Below are 21,594 nucleotides of genomic sequence, written 5' to 3'. Positions count from 1 at the left end.
TTAGAAGCTTCTGATAGGCTAATTGACAACATTTGAGTCAATTGGAGATGTACCTGTAGATGTATTTCAAGGCCTCCCTAACCATGGTTACACATCAATTAAAAACACAACACCAAATCTTCCTCTACATGAACTAAACACAACAGCCTATGAATACCCCATATACTCATAAACAGATCAATGTTGTTAACCATTTTGTAATAGGCAAACTCAACCCTCAGTCTCGCTGCAAACATCCCCTCCATCCCCACACAAAATGAAGCAAAGAACAACACCCCTTCGACTGAACCTGTACTTCGGCCCAAATATAAATTGTTGGGAAGAGAAAACCTCTCCCAGAGCTGAGAACCAGCTTGTGATCAGGTCAGTCATCCCGACCAACCTGGGACACTGTAAAAACAGATGTGCCAGAGTTTCAGACTCAGCACAGAAAGGACACCCTTCCCCAGCAGTAGGATCCAGGTGTACCAGATACATATTGGTGGCTATGGCTCCAGCTGTCCTCTTTTCATGAGGTAGCGTGTATACAGACCGCCAACAGCCTTTTGGGAAGGTCCCTGGACCAAACACACCCACCCACCTCTGCGATTTGACCTCTTCCAGGGAAGAAGCACGGGACACTTTTACACAGATTTTGTACATGGCCTTCTTTCCCACCGCCTTGAACTCCCCCATCTCCGGGGATTCGAAGGAAAGCAGCACCCCCACGTCCTCCTCTAATGCCCCCGCCACAGCACTAACATTCAGAGCAGGGAACACATAATCCAGACCCTCCGTCCACAGATCAAAATTGGAAGTGTCAGTCACGTCCTGCCAATGAAGTACTGGCAAGGAATTACAGACCTCAGCTACAACCTTCCTCAGTAGGCGAGATGATCGGATCCCCGCTCTTTCTCCCAGCTCCTCCAACGATCTGCTCCTACTGCACATCAGATGACCCAGCTTGGTAGACCCCACACCTAACAGGCATGAACGTAGGCTGGCTGAGCCCATAGCACGGGACTGGATGGCACATTGTTGTAAAAAAGAGTCTCTTCAAAAAAGCTCCATCCCTGGTGTTGTCCTTACTGGACTTGACAAAAACTCTCCAAGCCTGCATAACTGACTCATAAAATGGAGACATATCACCCCACTCTAGCTTTAAGAGGAAAATATGCTTGTCTCAGCCCAAACAACCCGCTCTCATCATCAATGCATAGGCTTTGTAGACCCAGCTAGAACCGTCACAGTACAACAGTCTCTGGGTTGCTTGAAGCCGGAAAGCCATAATCCTGGAAAAAATGTCCACCAAACCTTGCCCACCCTCGTGCAGTGGCAGGTAAAGGGCCAAAGCTTTAATCCAATGTTGTCCAGATGAAAATAAATTGACACGGGTCCTCTGAAGCTCTTGTATCAGACCCCCCCTGTGGCTGTAAAATCATTAGGCTGTGACACAGGGTAGAGGCAGCTAGATTATTGGCTACCAACACCCTTCCCCTATAAGACAGCTGGGGTAGCACCCATTTCCACCTTGACAATCTGGCACACATTTTCTCCACTACACCCTCCCAGTTATTTTTCTGAAAGACATTGGGACCTAGAAAACCCTCCAAAATTCTTCATTGCATCTCTGCCCCACTGAATCCCCCTGGTAACCGTGGAACAGACCCCTTCTGCTGACCTGCCCACAGCGATTCGCTCTTTTTCCAATTGAATCTAGCAGAGGAGGCCCCCTCATACACCGTTAAAGCGTTTGAGAGAACCTTAATATCCTCACCCCAGTAACAAAACAGTCACCTCATCTGCATATGCAGACAGTGCTATCGTGGGACCCTTCATTACCAGTGGCACAGAGAAACCAGTAAGCCTCGCTCTTAAAAAACATTGGTTTGATTTCAAGACAGTATAAGTGCCCTGAAATTGGGCATCCCTGCCTGATAGCGTGGTCCTTCTGTAGCTCAGTTGGTAGAGCATGGCACTTGTAACGCCAGGGTAGTGGGTTCGATTCCCGGGACCACCCATACATAGAATGTATGCACACATGACTGTAAGTCGCTTTGGATAAAAGCGTCTGCTAAATGGCATATTATTATAGCCCTCTGGACGGAGATGGGGCAACTCATAACTGAGTGATGTGGACAGCTCCTGCACAGTACCAAGCAACTCTCTGCTCAAGGCCCAATTGAGAAAATCCATGTAGCAACTGTTCAGCACACAGAGAATCACAATCCTCCGGCAGAGTAGAACTCCACGGCACGTTGGCGCATTTCACTGTCATCCGTGGTCACCTTCCCATCAGGGAGACGAAGGCAGACCATCTGTTTGTGTTGCAATGTCGACTACCCTAAGAACTCTAGGAGCATCCATATCCTTGAGGGTAGAAAAGCGAGACCTAATCAAGGCACCCATAAGTTAAGTCTTTCATGTAGAAAAGACCTCCGTTCATGTCTCTTGTTCTGTAAGTTCATGAGTAGTCCAGGGCCTTTCTGAGTGAACAACTTCAATTCAACTGATTTGATGTCCTGTTCAAGGGCCCTGATAGTCTCTTTAACTTCAGTATGAGACAGAGCAGTATACTGTAAACAAAACAATCATTTTTGGGCCTTCCCAACCTCCCACCATTGTCTCAAGGACTCAAAATTCAATTTTGTAACCCTCCATTTTTCTCAAAACAGCAAAAACCATTCACAAAACACGACATCATGTAACAATTTAACATTAAAATACCAATAAGGTGATGACCTTCATGGACAGGACAAGTGAATATCAACAGACACATTATGGTGATCAGAAAAACCCACAGGAGTAATGTCACACCTTCCAACAGTAGTGCTGAGATACATACAACCTGTTTAACCTTGCTGCACTGACACAACTTTTAACCATGTGTACTGCCTAACTTTTACATCCCTTACTCTCCACACATCAGAAAGCTCAAACTAAGTTAATAGACCAGACAGGCAAGTAGCTGACCGCAGGTGAGGTTCTTCAGCAGTGCGGTCAACAATAAAATCCATTGTACAATCCCCCCCCTAAAACCATATATCCCTCTTGGTCACACTGTCTTAAGATTTTGTTTATTTGATCAAATACAGCAATATGCTCATTAGGAGCATAAACATGAGAATTAAAATAAATGTAAAAAACATAACATCCGCTTGACCAATAAAACCTGATCCTTGACAATCTCTGTTGTAGACACCACAGTCACACCTAAGCCTGAGGAAAACCACGACTGAGTATAGGCTGCCCCTCCCACCACAAACCCCAGTCAACCTCATTAGCCTCATCACTGTGTCTCCTGTAGAAAATCTTCATTAAGCCTTTTCTGTTTTATTACTTCTAATACCTGTCCCTTCCCCCATTAATATGACTGACTCCCCTTAGCCACATCCCTCTCAACACTCCCTACTTGCACCCCATCACTCGTACCGGGCATCTACTCCACTACCTGGGAGACTAGCCCAACCTGAATCGCCTCATGTTCCCCGTTACTCATAGTGGGCATCTCATCCACTACCTGGGAGACTAGCCCCACCTGAATCGCCTCCTGTTCCCCGTTACTCGTGGTGGGCATCTCATCCACTACCTGGGAGACTAGCCCAACCTGAATCGCCTCCTGTTCCCCGTTACTCGTAGTGGGCATCTCCTCTACTACCTGGGAGACTAGCCCCACCTGAATCGCCTCCTGTTCCCCGTTACTCGTAGTGGGCATCTCATCCACTACCTGGGAGACTAGCCCAACCTGAATCGCCTCCTGTTCCCCGTTACTCGTAGTGGGCATCTCCTCTACTACCTGGGAGACTAGCCCCACCTGAATCGCCTCCTGTTCCCCGTTACTCGTAGTGGGCATCTCATCCACTACCTGGGAGACTAGCCCCACCTGAATCGCCTCCTGTTCCCCGTTACTCGTAGTGGGCTGCTCTACCACTGTCGGCCCACCTCTCCCTACAACAGTTGGCCCAGGCGTTACGAGGACCACCTGTGCCCCTCCCTCCGCCTTATCCCTTTTCGGGCAAGAATGTCACTTTTGGCCAACATCCCTACACTCAAAACACAGTTGACTACCCGTACTAGCATAAGCCATATACAGTCTGTTGTCATACTTGACTTTAAACGATAACCCCAAAGTCTGCTCCAGTGAGTCCAAAAACATACACACCTGTCCTCGAAACGACTTAACCTGTATCAAAGCCGGGTGTTTGCAACCCAACGGGACAACTTGCAAACTTCCCAAACCGCAATAACTCGCGCTCTATTAGCTCATTGGGCTGTACATTCAAAATCGTTACCTTTGTTGACGTACAAAAAAGCGGCGTAACTTGAATAAACATTCCTTTAAGAAGTACACCATGCTCAACCATCCAATCAACGAGACGCTCTTTTCTAAGAAAAACCACCACGGCTTTATTCATCCGTGACGCAATAGCAACATTCTCATTTCCTACCTTCTCCCCTACGTTGACCAGAAACTCCTCCACAGTGACAGTAGCTTCAGTAACACACCTAAAGCCGTGCCAAAGTGACAGAGAGGGTGTCCCCATGTGGGTCGCCATCCCCGCCAAAGCCTGGTCAATTTCAACAAGAAAAACGTTATACTTAATTCTACCACAACAAATTAAAAAAATTAAAAACCACCAAGAAAAGCAAAAGAAGAAGGAAAAAACAGATGCTCTATAATTCCCAGCATGCACCACACACAGAGAGTGAGAGAGAGAGAGACTGTCCAGTTTACAGTAGATATTACAGTGAAAAAAGTCCATGCTATTGTTTGAGGAGAGTGCACAACAACAAAACACTTTTATCACGGCTACTGGTTTGATACATTCACCTCTGAAGGTAAGTAATGTACTTACATTTAGTAATCTTGCTCTGATTTGTCATCTTGAGTGTCCCAGAGATAAAAGGTAGCATAGTTTTGTTTGGTAAAATAAATGTTTATATTCAAATGTAGGAACTGGGTTCTACAGTTTGAACCCCTGCTGTCTCTGGCCCCCCACCCATCCTGCCCAGCCGTCTAGAGGTGTGAAGGTTAGTGTCTTTTCTGTAGGGACGCTAAAATATCATGTATGACATTGCTGGGAGTGTGTAAACGGAAAAAATTATATATAAAAAATTATATTACCATAACATTTTTGTATGTTCTCTATAGCTAGGTACTTGAAAATGTATCAACTGACCAATTCATCTCATTTGAGTCCTGGCAGACTTGATGCAAAATATAGTGTAGTAATGTAATGCTTCACTGAATCAGTCAGATACTTTGCACAAGACACTGCTGCCATCTGGTGGCAAAAATCTAAATGGCCACTAAATTCCTATCTTATTATATGGCCTTTCTCTTGCATTTCAAAGATGATGGAATGAAACAAAAATAGGAAACACATGTTTTTTTGATTGTATTATCTTTTAGCAGGTCTAATGTGTTATATTCTCCTACATTAATTTCACATTTCCACAAACTTAAGTGTTTCTTTTCAAATGTTATCAATAATATGCAAGAGAGCGAGAGAGATGGATAGGGAGAGAGTAATAGGGAAAGAGGTATAGAAAGAGAGTGTACAGTTGAAGTCGAAAGTTTACATACTCAGGTTGGAGTCATTAAAACTTGTTTTTCAACCACTCCACAAATGTCTTGTTAACTATAGTTTTGGCAAGTCGGTTAGGACATCTACTTTGTGCATGACACAAGTAATTTTTCCAACAATTGTTTCCAGACAAATTATTTCACTTATAATTCACTGTATCACAATTCCAGTGGGTCAAAAGTTTATACACACTAAGCTGACTGTGCCTTTAAACAACTTGGAAATTTCCAGAAGATGATGTCATGGCATTAGAAGCTTCTGATAGGCTAAGTGACATCATTTGAGTCAATTGGAGATGTACCTGTGGATGTGTTTCAAGGCCTCCCTTCAAACTGAGTGCCTCTTTGCTAGAAATCATGGGAAAATCAAAAGAAATCAGCCAAGACCTTTTGGCTGACCTAGTCTGGTTCATCCTTGGGAGCAATTTCCAAACGCCGGAAGGTGCCATGTTCATCTGTACAAACAATAGTACGCAAGTATAAACACCATGGGACCACGCAGCTGTCACATCGCTCAGGAAGGAGACACGTTCTGTCTCCTAGAAATGAGCGTACTTTGGTGCAAAAAGTGCAAATCAATCCCAGAACAACAGCAAAGGACCTTGTGAAGATGCTGGAGGAAACCGGTACAAATGTATCTATATCCACAGTAAAATGAGTCCTATATTGACAGAACCTGAAAGGCCGCTAAGCAAGGAAGAAGCCACTGCTCCAAAACCACCATAAAAAAGCCAGACTATGGTTTGCAACTGCAAATGGGGACAAAGATCGTACTTTTTGGAGAAATGTCCTCTGGTCTGATGAAACAAAATAACTGTTTGGTCATATCGACCATCGTTATGTCTAGAGGAAAAAGGAACACCATCCCAACCGTGAAGCACGGGGGTTGCAGCATCATGTTGCTGGGGTGCTTTGCTTTAGGTGGGACTGGTGCACTTCACAAAATAGATGGCATCATGAGGTAGTAAAATTATGTGGATATATTGAAACAACATCTCAAGACATCAGTCAGGAAGTTAAAGCTTGGTCGCAAATGGGTCAACAAAGGACAACAAAGTCAAGGTATTGGAGTGGCCATCACAAAGCCCTGACCTCAATCCCATACACAATTTGTGGGCAGAACTGAAAAAGTGTGTGCGAGCAAGGATGCCTACAAACCTGACTCAGTTACACCAGCTCTGTCAGGAGGAATGGGCCAAAATTCACCCAACTTATTATAGGAAGCTTGTGGAAGGCTACCCGAAACGTTTGACCCAAGTTAAACAATTTAAAGGCAATGCTACCAAATACTAATTGAGTGTATGTAAACTTCTGACCCACTGGGAATGTGATGAAAGAAACAAAAGCTGAAATAAATCATTCTCTCTACTATCATTCTGACATTTCACATTCTAAAATAAAGTTGTGATCCTAACTGACCTAAGACAGGTCATTTTTACTAGGATTAAAGGTCACGAATTGTGAAAAACTGAGTTTTTAAATGGCTACGGTGACCAAGGTGTATGTAAACTTCCAAATTCAACTGTATATATAGAGAGAGAGATATAAATAGAAAGATGTAGAAAGAGATAAAGAGAGAGGGGGAGTGATAGAGAGAGATGTAAATAGAGAGATGTAAAGAGGTAGAGAGAGCGAAAGAGAGAGAGAGGGGAGAGTGGTATAGAGGTAGAGAATGATGGGGTATGCAAGGGGCACAGTACATTTAGGCCCTTGGGGAATATTGAATTGAAAGAGAAGTAGAGAGCAGAGGAAAATGTATTATATGTGGGAAGCAAATATAAGAGTTCTAGGCCTGTCTGATCAAATCTGAGGGACATTGATTTGTGAGAATACACCATACAAACAGGAAATGGGAGAAGATAAACCCGCAGGTCTGTCGAGTCTAAATTGTACAAGACATCCCGTACTGTAAGAAAGAGGACATACTGTATCAGTTTAATATAGCAATCTTACTTGAGAATTCACCTCCTACATAATATGTTTCATGGCAAATGACTAGTGTGTGGGTGGAGGTGAGTAGGCATACTATATGGAATTGTTATAATATTTGTCCTCAAGGCAGAGATTGCATGCTGGACTACAGTACTAGGCAGCCATGTTACAATCTCTCTTTCTGTCTGATCATGGTGGCAGAGGTGAACACATCGCTTTTACAGAGGCCTCAGTCAGCATGCAGGGATGGAGGCAGCGTGTGCTCGGCTATGTATAGCTACCAAACTCCTAGTGAGGGGGAGGCTCACCAGTTTGTGCTGTCAGACATTTTTTGACTATCAGACAGTGGAATCGTGAGTAGTTTATGCTGATTTTGAAGAATGACAACCAGGCTGTAATAGACATTTCAGTGGGATCTATTCTAACTGAAGAACAAAAAAACATTTCTGTCCCTGTCGCTTCTCTCTATCTCTCTCTTTCTCTCTCTCTTTCTCTTACTGTTTGTCTTCGTCTCTATCTCTGTCTCTGTCTGTGCTCTCCTTCCCTCCAGGCGGATGCTGTCACCAGTTTCCTCCGTGCAGCCCGTTCAGGGAACCTTGACAAGGCTCTTGACCACATCAAGAATGGAATAGACATCAACACATCAAATCAGGTACGTCAGAGAGTCCTCAAGGTCACAGTCTGGTACACTGCCTCTGGAGCACAGAGTTTGTCTCGTAAAACATGTATTACATCAGACTTTATTAAGATTAAATTGTAGATGTATTTTTTATAGATGGCATTATTTGGTTTCGGCCAATCAGATCTATTAACAGTCAAGTCTAGCCTAGATAAACTGTAGTTTCAAGGATCGTGTGTGTGTGTGTGTGTGTGTGTGTGTGTGTGTGTGTGTGTGTGTGTGTGTGTGTGTGTGTGTGTGTGTGTGTGTGTGTGTGTGTGTGTGTGTGTGTGTGTGTGTGTGTGTGTGCGCGTGCGTGTGTGGATAACCATGTTCCCACATTGTCTCTTGTGTCCTGCCACTCTAGCTGTGTTTACTGCGCACTAATGGCAGTCATTCACAACCTTAATGAGATAATATTAATAATTAGCCATACAGCCAGACCCTCTCTCGATTTCTCCCTGCTCCTCTCCTATCCTACCCTTTATCTGTTCTATTGCACCTTGTTGCATCATGACAGAAGCACAACGCTTAGAGGTGTGCTATGCAGAAATCACTTTGCCATTTCCTGGTTGCTAAAATTCTAATAGTTTGCCTAATTTCTGTTTATGTGACAAAATAAGCAAGTATAGTACAGAGAATCATTATACCATCTAAACCGCTGTGAAATATACTTTCCTTAACCAAAACACATGCATTTTCAGCTGTTTGAAGCTGGTGTACATAACCGAAAGTAAAAGACACAAAAATGAAACTTAAGAATGGGAAGCATAGAAATAGTGCAAAGGGAATAGATCTACGGCTTCCTAGACTTGCTTTCAATGATCTATAACAAAAAGCTCTATGTCAATTTGGTCAGGTAGCTGAAAAAGTGACATATTGTAGTTTTAAATAACGTCAAATTCACATGCAAAGAATGGCTGAGGTGCATGCATTTTTTGTTTCGGACTCATCTCAACTGGCAAGTTTTGTAACACATAACATGTATGCCAGCCTATTTATGAGTGGACGCTTAAATGGAAGGGACTCGGTTGTTGTATTTTTCATTAGTAGTTTGGTGAAAGGAAGGTAGTTCAGTTTGTACACAAGCACTGGCAGCGAGCCCATGCTCTGGACAGCTCGGGGAATGCACACCCACTCTGTAAGCCTACAATCTGCTACTGCAACCCCTCAGCACCATTCACAAAACAACCATGGCACCAAGCTGTCAATGTTGTGAAACTAATACCACTATCTCTACACCAAGTAATACTACCACTATAATAATTCCACTACTGGCTAAGGATCAGAGGTAGGGCTATGATACAAATGAGGATGCATGCTTTAGTGTGCCTTCAATGCACATGCTGCATGTGTCTATATGTGTCACGTTCTGACCTTTATTTCCTTTGTTTTGTATTTATTTAGTATGGTCAGGGCGTGAGTTGGGGTGGGCAGTCTGTTTGTTTTTCTATGATTTGGGGATTTGTATGTTTTGGCCTAGTATGGTTCTCAATCAGAGGCAGGTGTCATTAGTTGTCTCTGATTGAGAATCATACTTAGGTAGCTTGGGTTTCACTGTTTGTTTGTGGGTGATTGTCTATGTTGATTGATTGTGTCATCACAGTTCTCATTTAGCTTCACGGTCGTTATTTGTTTATTGTTTCGTATAGTGTGTTTCAGTGTTCAGTGTTTTCTTTATTAAATTTCATCATGAACACATACCACGCCGCATTTTGGTCCTCCGATCTTTCTCGAAGAGGAGGACGCCCGTGACAATATGTGGGGATGTGACGTTGTAAAACATGTTTTCTATATGTGTTCAAGTTAGGATTGGGGTTGACGTAGAGCAAAGAGCTATGATAATTGTTGGAGCTACTGCTGTTCTACAAAATACTATGAGTCAGGGTTTTATATGTGAACTCAGTCTGTCAACCTACCCCTGCCCGATCGACAAACCAGCAGACTCCTGCCAGCTCACACATACACATTTGTGTGTGTATGTGCGTGTGCATGCACGTGTGTGTGTGTGTGTGTGTGTATGTGTGACTCCCCTCAGTGTGTGCATGCACTGCAGATGTAGTACGTTATTCATGTGAATTGGGTGACACTGCAGTATGAGGGCGGGACCAGTGTGGTTTACAGAGTCTCCCTGTGGCCAGTCACGGTACTGCAGGCTGGCAGAGCAGAGACAGGCCCTGACTTTACTCTTAGTCTGTCTGATTCTGCAGCTGTATGCCCTGACAGCCTGAGACAAATCCATGCTGTCTGCTTCCTTTGAGACCCGACTGTTTCAGTCTTAAGGTTGTTTATCTTCAGAAATCTTTTTGTTCTGCTTCGTAGCCACTGTGGGTTTCGAGTTTCTCTGCTTGTTATTTTTAGTGTATCTACTGTTTAGGAATCCATGTGATGAATGGACTAAAAGGCAGACAGATTCTATTGGGGCTTGTTCTGTTGGCTGACGATATTGTCTGATGGTTCTGTGTGGTCAATACTAATCTTCACTGCGGTCTCTGCAGAATGGGCTCAACGGTTTGCATCTGGCCTCGAAAGAAGGCCACGTCAAGATGGTCCTGGGGCTACTACACGCAGGCATTGTCTTGGAGACCACCACTAAGGTACTACTCACACACTACTCACTGCTTACCATGACTCTACAGATGCTTGATATATTCACCAGCTATAACAGACTGTTTACAGACAGAATCCACTATATATAGTGCCTTCAAAAAGTATTCATTCTCCTAGACTTTTTCTGCATTTTGTTGTGTTACAGCCTAAAATCGATTCATTTTAGATTTTTGTTCGCTGTCCTACACAGAATGTGGAATTATGATTACATATTTTTTTTTAACAAATTCATGAAAAAGTATTCAACCCCCTTTGTTAAGGCAAGTCTAAATAAGGAATAAATCTGTGCTTAGCAAGTCACATAATAAGTTGCATGGACTTACTCTCTGCAATAATAGTGTTTAACATGTTTTTGGAATGACTACCTCAACTCTGTACCCCACACATACAGTAATCTGTAAGGTCCCTGAGTCGAGTAATGGATTTCAAACACAGATTCAACCACAATCCACAAACCACAAACCACTTTTTTTAAAGCAGATATTGAATATCCCTTTGCGCATGGTGAAGTTATTAATTACACTTTGGATGATATATCAATACACCCAGTCACTACAAAGATACAGGCATCCTTCCTAACTCATTTCCCGGAGAGGAAGGAAACCGGTCAGGGATTTCACCATGAGGCCAATGGTGACTTAAACAGTTACAGAGTTTATTGGGCGTGATAGGAGAAAACTGAGGATGGATCAACAACATTGTAGTTACTCCACAATACTAACCTAGTTGACAGAGTGAAAAGAAGGAAGCCTGTACAGAATACAAATATTCCAAAACATGCATCCTGTTTGCAACAAGGCACTAAAGAAATACTGCAAAGAAATGTGGCAAAGCAATTCACTTTTTGTTCTGTATCCAAAGTGTTGTGTTGGGGGAAAATCCAACACATTACTAACTACCACTCCATATTTTCAAGCATAGTGGTGGCTGCATCATGTTATGGGTATTGCTTGTAATCGTTAAAGGACTGGAGAGTTTTTCAGGAAAAAAAATAAACGGAATGGAGCTAAACACAGGCAAAATCCTAGAGGAAAACCTGGTTCAGTCTGTTTTCCACCAGACACTGGGAGATGAATTCACCTTTCAGCAGGACAATAACCCAAAACACAAGGCCAAGAGTTGCTTACCAAATGTTCCAGAGTGGCCGAGTTACAGTTTTGACTTACATCTGCTTGACAATCTATGGCAAAACCTGAAAATGGTTGTCTAGCAATGATCAGCAACCAATTTGACAGAGCTTGTAGAATTTTTTAAAGAATAAAGGTGAAATATTGCACAATCCAGGTTTGGAAGCTCTTAGAGACTCACCCAGAAAGACTCACAGCTGTAATCACTGCTAAATGTGATTCTAACATGTATTGAATCAGGGGGTTTATTTTCATTATTATTATTATTATTATTTTTCTTCCTCTTTAGATATTACAGAGTATTTTGTTATTTGTTATTGACATTAAAGGACAAATCAATCAATTTTTTTAAATGTAGGAAAATTAAGAGGTGTGAATACTTGTTCATCTCATCACAGGCCGACAAACGGGATGTATCTAATTTAATCTATTCAATATCAATCTATTAAGTCATAAGTCAGTCCCTCCAGAATTCAACGATTCTGCGATCCCAATTTTTTTTTTAGCAAAATCAACAATTCTCTGCATATTATGCGAGGGCTTGCAAATTTGACACATTACCACACTTTTTCAACATAAAACAGTCAAATCATTGCAATATTATCGAATAAAACTGACCCATCACCACAGTACAAAAAGAGGGCTTGCAACTTCAACTAATCACCACAGATTTACCGCATAATATGGTTGAATCAATCGACACGTCAACAGACTTTTTCCTTTGTCAGCGCATTTTCACAACAAAATGTCAGAATTGCCGCAGCAAAATCGAGCCTTTTGACCGCAAATATCAAATATCATCAAGGGACTGATAAGTCATAACTCATTATTTCTTAGCACTGTATCCTTATCAAAGCTTTTTAAGTAGAGATTTGGGTCATAAGGCTGAACTCAGACTGCTCTCTGTCTCTCTCTCTGTGTGTGTGTTTGTGTGTCACCTCCAGAAAGGGAACACTGCCCTCCATATCGCTGCGTTGGCAGGCCAGGAGAAAGTGGTGGCTGAGCTCGTCAACTATGGAGCCAACGTCAATTCCCAGTCCCAGGTGAGTCATCAGTGACATTATACTGCTTCTTACTGTTATCCAGGAGGTTGGGGGGGGTGAGTGTAGTGTGTGTGTGTGTGTGCGCGTGTGTGTGTGTTGATGGTAACTAGGGCTGTTACGGGGACCATATTACTGCCACACCGGCAGTCACGAGTCAAGACTATCGGAAATTCCACGTCATGGAATTTCAAATTCCGTTTAGTCATGGTAGTTAGTCTCCCCCAAGGTCTGATGCTGCTGATGGTCATTAGTAGCCTACCAAACTTCATAACTGCCTGGTTCTCAGCACTCTATTGTCCCTCTGATCACTCTGACATTAATGCAGATGTATCGAAAATCTAATCAAACACTTCATGAAAGCTCATGTTGCGCAACATTTCTGTAGGCTATGCAATTGCGTGAGAACACAGTTTTAATGGCCTCTATTAAAAAGAGGAGGGTCATCAGCTTTCTATAGACTAGGACTTTCCAAATATTAAGCACATTGCTTCACTTTACAACAGGAGTATATCCTACCTGGCTGGCATAAAAATGGGAAAAGGGGGAAAAGTGTCCTCCATTCGCTACCGATGACACAAATTTTTCCCCCCTGTTCCAAGACGGGTGCATGATAATGGTCGATTCTAAATCAAAACTAATTTCACACATATGATTTAGTATATGTAAATACAAGGTTACATAGTAGTCTGATGGGTGACAATATTAGCCTATCACTTGTGAATTCTGTATTATTATTTGTGAATGATGCCCAGCGTGTGCAGTAAGAAAAGAAACAGCACATGCCTTTTTTTGTGTGCAACTTTTTCAAATCATAGGCACACATCTCATGTAGCTTAGCCCATAGGCCTATATGTTTTTGATAAGGTTTGTATCACGACTAAAGTAGCCAAATAACTTCTTAAAATGAAGCACATGCATTATTTTTTACAACCGATGTAGAGCCTAACTGGCATGCATAGGTGGCGAGTGAGTTTCAAGTTTGGAGAATATCATTTTCACCATAAAAATTGCACCTTTATAATAAAGCATTACTTGCAGAATCTCATTTGCAGTCCTTTTTGAGAGTCGTGTTTTCCCGCTAACTGATTGCTTGCATTTTGCAAAATTGTGCGCATTTCTGCGCTGAGAATGTGAGGAAATAGACTAATAGTTTATTAACATTTTAAGCTAAGGTTTCTGATCTGTTGCATCAACCTCATTGCTATTGAAAGGTTTTTTGATGCGAGTATGTTTGAATATCATTTTCTCGCACAGAAAGACAAGAGAATAGTTCAACTTTTGTACTATGGGGGATAGTAGATTGACATAGTCTAGTGCTTTTGTTGTTTGTTAGGCCTACTCATCTACTCATGTTGGTTGATGAAAAGCACATGTGGACAGTTCCTCTAACATCTTCACTATTTGTCTCAGAATTCACTAAGAGGGACGCGACAATCACATAAGGGGCATTGGCTAATAAGAATTGAGATATCTGAGAGAGCCATGTGAGTGAAAGGTGCAGAGCACACCGATTGGCAGCCGGGAGAAGGGAAATATAATTATTACATTCAGCTCAAAGGCACAAGGGCCATTTTGGCCGCAAAAGGCATAGATTTTTTAGGGGGCATTACGGCTACCGGGAAATTTGAGGCCTGATGAGAATATTATGAAGTGCTTGTCAAATTGTGAATGAGAGCCTGTCGAAGTGTGTGTGCAGCCTGCACAACAAACAAAGCAGCGCTCATGCCTATCATGTGACTTTTTTCAAATCATCATTAGAGTCGCATCATGCAGCCTTAGAATTTATTACAAATAAAATATAGCCCAAAGTTGCATAAATAATTCTAAATGAAGCATATAGGAGGACCGGTTTCTTTGTTGACCACTCAGCACAGAGTAGCTGCATATGCAGCTTTCTATTTTATTCAGCTATGTTCAGTTGTATTCTTCATACTATAAAATAATGCCTCTGATTTCTAAGCTTATCTTGTCTGCTAATTGAACTAGTGTAGCCCACCGCCATATGGCATAGCCAGATCAGGGCCTAACATAAGCACAACTCAGAGTATGCTATTCTGTTCTTCTGAAATAGACCACATTTTCTTCATAACATGTTCCTTTAGACCTGTCTAAAATAAATAATGGATTTATTTTACTTCACTACATTCCTAAGGAAAATAGTGTACTTTTTACTCCATACATTTTGACTGATACCCAAATGTACTCGTTACATTTTGAATGCATAGCAGGGCAGGAACATTGTCTAATTCACACACTTATCAAGAGAACATCCCTGGTTCATCCCTACTGCCTCCGATCTGGCGGACTCACTAAGCCCAAGCTTTGTTTGTAAATGATGTCTAAGTGTTGGAGTGTGCCCCTGGCTATAAGTAAATCAAAAATACAAAACATTTGCTGTCTGGTTTGCTTAATATAAGGAATTCAAAATTATTTATACTTTTACTTGTGATACTTAAGTATATTTTAGCAATTCAATTTACTTTTGATACTTAAGTATATTTGAAACCAAATACTTTTATACTTTTACTCAAGTAGTATTTTACTGGGTTACTTTCACTTTCGATTAAGTTATCTTTACTTTTATGACAATTGGGTACTTTTCCCACCACAAGTGGCTTGTAGGATATGCATGGAAGCCAGGAGATGCTAAACTTGTTTATGTTAATTAACGGTCAATTACTGTGAGACTGGCAATTATTTTCTTGACAATCGCCGGCTGACAATTTCATGCCCTCCAAAGCCCTACTGGTAACCATGCATCATGTACCTCTTCTTTACAGAAAGGCTTCAGCCCCCTCTACATGGCTGCACAAGAGAACCACTTAGAGGTAGTTAAGTTCCTGTTAGAGAATGGAGCCAATCAGAGCCTTCCAACAGAGGTGAGTAAAAGGCCTACTGTCATGCCTTCTCAGATTGTATTAGTCCACTAGACAAATGTTACATTAACTTTCTCTCCTCTTTCCATTACAGTAATCTCAATTTACAATGTATCACATTTTCCTTTCCTCTTGTCCTCCGCCCCTATCTTCATTTTCTTCTGCTCTCTCTTCCTCTCCCTCTACTTACCCTTCTCTCAACCCTTCCATTATCACTTGGCTTGTCTCCCTTTTCCTCCCACTCCCTTGCACCCTATCGTTGACATTCCTTACCTCCTTCTCCCTCCTCTCCTCCTCTTTCTCCCTTGCTACCTTTTCCTCTGTCCTTACCTCTCCTCCTTTCTCCCTTCTGACCTTACTCCCTGGCCACCCCTCGCTCTATCCAACATTCTACCTCCATCTCTCTTCCCCTGTCTGTCAGGATGGGTTCACGCCGCTGGCGGTGGCTCTCCAGCAGGGTCATGAGAACGTGGTGGCCCTGCTCATCAACTACGGCACCAAGGGCAAGGTCCGTCTTCCCGCTTTGCACATTGCTGCACGCAACGACGACACACGCACTGCCGCAGTACTGTTGCAGAATGACCCTAACCCCGACGTCCTCAGCAAGGTAGTGTGTGTGTGTGTGTGTGTGTGTGTGTGTGATGACTTATTAAGCCTTAATATGCTGGTGTCATTAGCTGATGTCATCAGTCAAAACACTTTTGTGTTGACTTGCAGAAAAGCAATAGCAACAAAGGTGATTAATCTGCATTGCTTGCTGTTTGAGGTTTTAGGCTGGGTTTCTGTACAGCACTTTGTGACATCTGCTGATGTAAAAAGGGCTTTATAAATACATTTGATTAAACAAAAACGCTTCCAATAAACAAAAAAGCTTTCAACAAAAGCCACCTGCAAACATGGATGATGAAAATAAGATGTTACTATTTTCACTCTCTCTCTCTCGCACTCTCTCTCTCGCTCTGTCTGTAGACTGGCTTCACTCCTCTCCACATCGCGGCTCACTATGAGAACCTGAGTGTGGCCCAACTGCTAATTAACAGAGGAGCCAATGTCAACTATACTCCCAAGGTCAGTCCATTAAACCTCACCTATACTGTACCTACTGTATCTGCCTTAATCGTGACATAGATATTGTAGATATCATAGTCCCTCAAAGAACCCATTTCCTAACAGAAGAGTCTTTGATTCAATTGATTTAGAAATGGTTCTTTCCCCTCTCTCAGAATGGTATCACCCCCGTGCACATAGCTTCAAGGAGGGGTAATGCGATCATGGTTCGGCTTTTGCTGGACAGAGGGGCCCAGATAGACGCCATGACCAAGGTACTGTAACCCATCCTTTCTCCTCCTCCTCTTCCTCCTCCTCCTCTGCCATTTGACTTGAAAACTGTTTAACCCTACCTGGCTTTTTCACTCTCTTTAGGATGAGCTGACCCCTTTGCACTGTGCGGCCAGGAACGGTCACGTGAGGATCATCGATCTCCTGCTGGACCAGGGGGCTCCCATTCAGGCCAAGACCAAGGTCAGCCACGGGCCTCTTGGAGTCCACTATGGGGAAAATAAACGGCCCTACTTTACATCCACTTTGGCACAATATCACACCATTAACACCACTTTGGCACAATATCACACACACTTGCATTTTCAGCAGTAACCAATGCCAAATGATTCTCTGCCAGCAGCACAGAGGCGTGACTTATTTCAGTATTATTAATTTATCAATTTTTTCCCCTCTCAAAGGTCTTACACTGCTCTTCTCCTTTCTATCTCCCGGTCCTCCTTCTCTCCTCTCCAGAATGGCCTGTCCCCCATCCACATGGCTGCCCAGGGTGACCACATGGATTGTGTGAGGCAGCTCCTTCAGTACAACGCTGAGATCGATGACATCACACTGGACCACCTGACCCCTCTACACGTGGCGGCCCACTGTGGTCACCACCGCATGGCCAAAGTACTGCTGGACAAGGGGGCCAAGGCCAACGCACGTGCACTGGTCAGCAGCTCTTAAGTGTCCTTCTATTTCTCTATACTGGTGTTAAGGGTGAGGTGTAGCTGTCCATTGGTCAGGTATACTGAGCTTTTATAACTGGGTCACTGGGTCATGTTCAGTAGGCACAAACAGTAGAAAACATTATGAAATATGAATGAGGGTTGTTATTGGACAAGTTCAGGCAGGACCGTCTCCATTTCTAAATGCTTTCTCCCATTATGTGCGTACCGAACATAACTACGCTGAATTAGTCAAATGTTGTGACTTTGTTCAGAATGGGTTCACTCCCCTCCACATTGCCTGTAAGAAGAACCACATGCGCTCCATGGACCTGCTTCTGAAACACTCTGCCTCCCTGGAGGCCGTCACAGAGGTGAGATAACACTCTTTTGAAGAGCAATGGATTTGGTGCACTACTGTTTCTAATTGTTGTAATAGTTTGCTGCCAGTTATGCTATTACAAAAGGTCTGAAAGTGAGAATGTAGGCTTAATGGAGGTGGATTAATATAACACCTTCTCTCTCTTTATGTGCCCCCCTCCCCTTACATAGTCTGGTCTGACCCCCCTGCATGTAGCAGCCTTCATGGGCCACCTGAACATTGTGAAGAACCTGCTCCACAGAGGTGCTTCTCCCAATGCCTCCAATGTGGTGAGAGGCCACCCCTTTATAACCTTTATTATTGACACGGGGGTGAAATATCCAGCGCTCTCTGATGGACTAGTAGTATCTCATCTTATTCTTATGTTGAAATGAACACCGGCAAAAGGTTATGATGGATGGGTATCTGGTCCATATGCATTCATACAGATTGGATGACTAAAGCCTGTTCTCTGTGTGTATAATGTGATATTTTAGTTGATGCGTGTGTGTTGTTGATGTTGCATGGCCTAGTCATGTGTTTAATGTCAGAGTGGTTGTGACAGGCTATGTGACCTCTGACCTGTGTTTGTGTAACAGAAAGTGGAGACGCCCCTCCACATGGCTTCCAGGGCAGGCCACTGTGAGGTGGCTCAGTTCCTGCTGCAGAACACAGCCCAGGTGGATGCCAAGGCTAAGGTACGGTACACACTCTCATATACACATCTATGAGCATTCAGAATGTTTTACTACAAACTCTGTCCTGGTTGGAATACACATTCAAAACCACCAGCACATGGAACATATCAGGGGAGCATATTTGGTTTTAGAAGTGTGGGGGGCATATAAGTTGGATAAACACTCCAAGCAGCCTACCCGACTGGTCGGAGGTGTCCACATGGGGGGGACAAAAATGCAATTTCAGAATGTGGGTGGGACATGTCCCCCCCTCCCCAGTGAAAGTGTATGCTGTTGTTACTGTTACATGCTGTTACTGTTGTTGTAAAGATAGTAGCTGAAGAGAAGAATATATATACATATATATAAATTATTCAGTTACTATCTTTACAACAGCATACACTGCACAAATACCTTAATGTTACTGCTTGCTAAATACAATTGCCTACACGTATTTCATTCCAATCTCTGTTTTTCCTCTCTCTCTCTCCATCTCTCTCTCTCTCTCTCTCTCTCTCTCTCTCTCTCTCTCTCTCTCTCTCTCTAGGATGACCAGACCCCTCTGCACTGTGCGGCCCGTATGGGACATAAGGAGCTGGTCAAGCTGCTCCTGGAGCACAAGGCCAATCCTGACTCGGCTACCACCGCTGGCCACACCCCCTTACACATCGCCGCCCGTGAGGGACACGCCCACACTACCCGGATTCTCCTGGACGGGGCGGCCCAACAAACCAAGATGACAAAGGTTATACTTTGATTTACCGACTTTTCTCTCTCTCTCTCTCTCTCTCTCTCTCTCTCTCTCTCTCTCTCTCTCTCTCTCTCTCTCTCTCTCTCTCTCTCTCTCTCTCTCTCTCTCTCTCTCTCTCTTTCTAACCCAATTTTTCTCTCAAGTTCGTTCCTCTCACTCCTAATCCCTTCACACCTCACCTATTTTAGTTCTCCTGCTCATGCTGAATCTTGTGTGTCCAAGCAGAAAGGCTTCACTCCTCTCCATGTGGCCTGTAAGTACGGCAAGGTGGACGTGGTCGAGCTGCTGCTGGAGAGAGGAGCCAACCCCAACGCGGCTGGAAAGGTAGAAAAACACACTGCAACACAACATGGACTGTCATGTGCTTTTGTATCTGTGCGAGGCATACTTCTCAGTACTGTGACCCACCTAAAGCTTATGGAACTCTCCTGTGACCCGACTAACAAATAAACCTTGTATTCTAAGTACTGACCGTCATTTATCACAGCCCAAAAGGAATCAGCATGTCCCACAATTTTAGACATCATTTTTCATTTTAAACATGCGCCCACAAAGGCAGACTGATATTCTGTGGTTTAGATAGCTAGTGACAGTATGTGTGTGTGTGTGTCCAAGCAGAACGGCCTGACTCCTCTACACGTGGCCGTCCATCACAACAACCTGGACGTGGTCAAGCTGCTGGTCAGCAAGGGAGGCAACGCACACAGCACTGCCCGGGTAAGAGGAACGATGTAACACACACGCCGCTCACACATAGCGGTACTAGTATATCCCCCTTCCAGGTTCATTGGTAACTAGCGTACACTATGATGAATACGACCCACCAATTGATGATCCAGTGTATTACCCCCAACCCTGCTGACTCCCTGTGTCTGTCTCTAGAACGGCTACACTCCTCTGCACATTGCAGCCAAGCAGAACCAGATTGAGGCGGCCGGCTGCCTGCTGCAGTATGGAGCCTCTGCCAACGCGGAGTCCCTCCAGGGGGTCACACCCCTCCATCTGGCCTCACAGGAGGGCCAGCCAGACATGGTGGCCCTGCTCATCTCCAAACAGGCCAACGTCAACCTGGGGAACAAGGTAGTGGACTGGAGAGAGGAACAATACATCTCAGGAGGGTTTGAGGCAAGCGTTCAGGGATAGCTAGCTGAGTTGTACAGGGTTTGAGGCAAGCGTTCAGGGATAGCTAGCTGAGTTGTACAGGGTTTGAGGCAAGCTTTCAGGGATAGCTAGCTGAGTTGTACAGGGTTTGAGGCAAGCGTTCAGTGATAGCTAGCTGAGTTGTACAGGGTTTGAGGCAAGCTTTCAGGGATAGCTAGCTGAGTTGTACAGGGTTTGAGGCAAGCGTTCAGGGATAGCTAGCTAAGTTGTACAGGTTTTGATAGACCCATGGTAAGATAAAATGTTGAGGGCTACATGGCAAGATGTTTCAATCACTGGGTCAAACCGGTAACCGGAATTACCTACTAGTATGCGTGTTTTGACGGTGCACTGTGACTTAGACTGACTCAGAGCTGGTTAGTGAACAGACTGATCAGCAGCCTACTGTATTCCTCCTGTTCCCCCCCGTGTCTCTCAGAATGGACTGACCCCTCTGCACCTGGTGGCCCAGGAAGGTCACGTAGGGATAGCAGACACCCTGGTCAAACAGGGGGCATCAGTCTACGCAGCCTCACGGGTAAGACATGCTGCAATGATGTCAACCACAAACCTCAGAATACAGTGTACAAAACAGAAACGTGTAATGTACACATTTCTGTTATATTCAGTAGAGTGGGTTTCAGTATTATCAGTACGATGCACCACATGCTATGACGACATGCCATTTCCAGTACTTTCATACAGCATCCACACTCTCTCAAATTTCAATAATATTTTACTGGCAGGACTGTTCAAGGTACAACAGAGCCACCAAGCTGTTTATAATGAGGCCACTGAAACACAGCCAACCCCCCTCCATCTCTTTTTCAGATGGGCTACACAGCGCTTCATGTGGCCTGTCACT

General features: G+C 43.7%; 1 protein-coding gene across 5 annotated transcripts in view; it reads left to right on the top strand.

Annotated features, from left to right (window-relative positions):
- ank1b (ankyrin 1, erythrocytic b) overlaps positions 1–21,594 on the top strand; it is a 102,036-nt gene that overhangs the window by 48,496 nt on the left and 31,946 nt on the right. For 4 of the 5 annotated variants that reach the window (XM_052521281.1, XM_052521282.1, XM_052521279.1 and 1 more), the window contains exons 2-19: positions 8,049–8,150; positions 10,655–10,753; positions 12,838–12,936; positions 15,717–15,815; positions 16,234–16,419; positions 16,782–16,880; positions 17,036–17,134; positions 17,235–17,333; positions 17,607–17,804; positions 18,076–18,174; positions 18,353–18,451; positions 18,761–18,859; positions 19,386–19,583; positions 19,815–19,913; positions 20,205–20,306; positions 20,472–20,669; positions 21,169–21,267; positions 21,561–21,594. The exon at positions 21,561–21,594 is cut by the window's right edge and continues 65 nt beyond it. In XM_052521281.1, the coding sequence (XP_052377241.1) occupies positions 8,049–8,150; positions 10,655–10,753; positions 12,838–12,936; positions 15,717–15,815; positions 16,234–16,419; positions 16,782–16,880; positions 17,036–17,134; positions 17,235–17,333; positions 17,607–17,804; positions 18,076–18,174; positions 18,353–18,451; positions 18,761–18,859; positions 19,386–19,583; positions 19,815–19,913; positions 20,205–20,306; positions 20,472–20,669; positions 21,169–21,267; positions 21,561–21,594 (2,107 nt within the window). The remainder of the gene's footprint in view (positions 1–8,048; positions 8,151–10,654; positions 10,754–12,837; positions 12,937–15,716; positions 15,816–16,233; positions 16,420–16,781; positions 16,881–17,035; positions 17,135–17,234; positions 17,334–17,606; positions 17,805–18,075; positions 18,175–18,352; positions 18,452–18,760; positions 18,860–19,385; positions 19,584–19,814; positions 19,914–20,204; positions 20,307–20,471; positions 20,670–21,168; positions 21,268–21,560) is intronic. The other variant, XM_052521280.1, reaches the window with a different exon arrangement.

This window comes from Oncorhynchus keta, chromosome 6 (assembly GCF_023373465.1).
Source record: "Oncorhynchus keta strain PuntledgeMale-10-30-2019 chromosome 6, Oket_V2, whole genome shotgun sequence".
In the NCBI taxonomy this organism is placed as follows: domain Eukaryota; kingdom Metazoa; phylum Chordata; class Actinopteri; order Salmoniformes; family Salmonidae; genus Oncorhynchus; species Oncorhynchus keta.
This window is presented reverse-complemented; position numbering and strand designations above follow the sequence as displayed.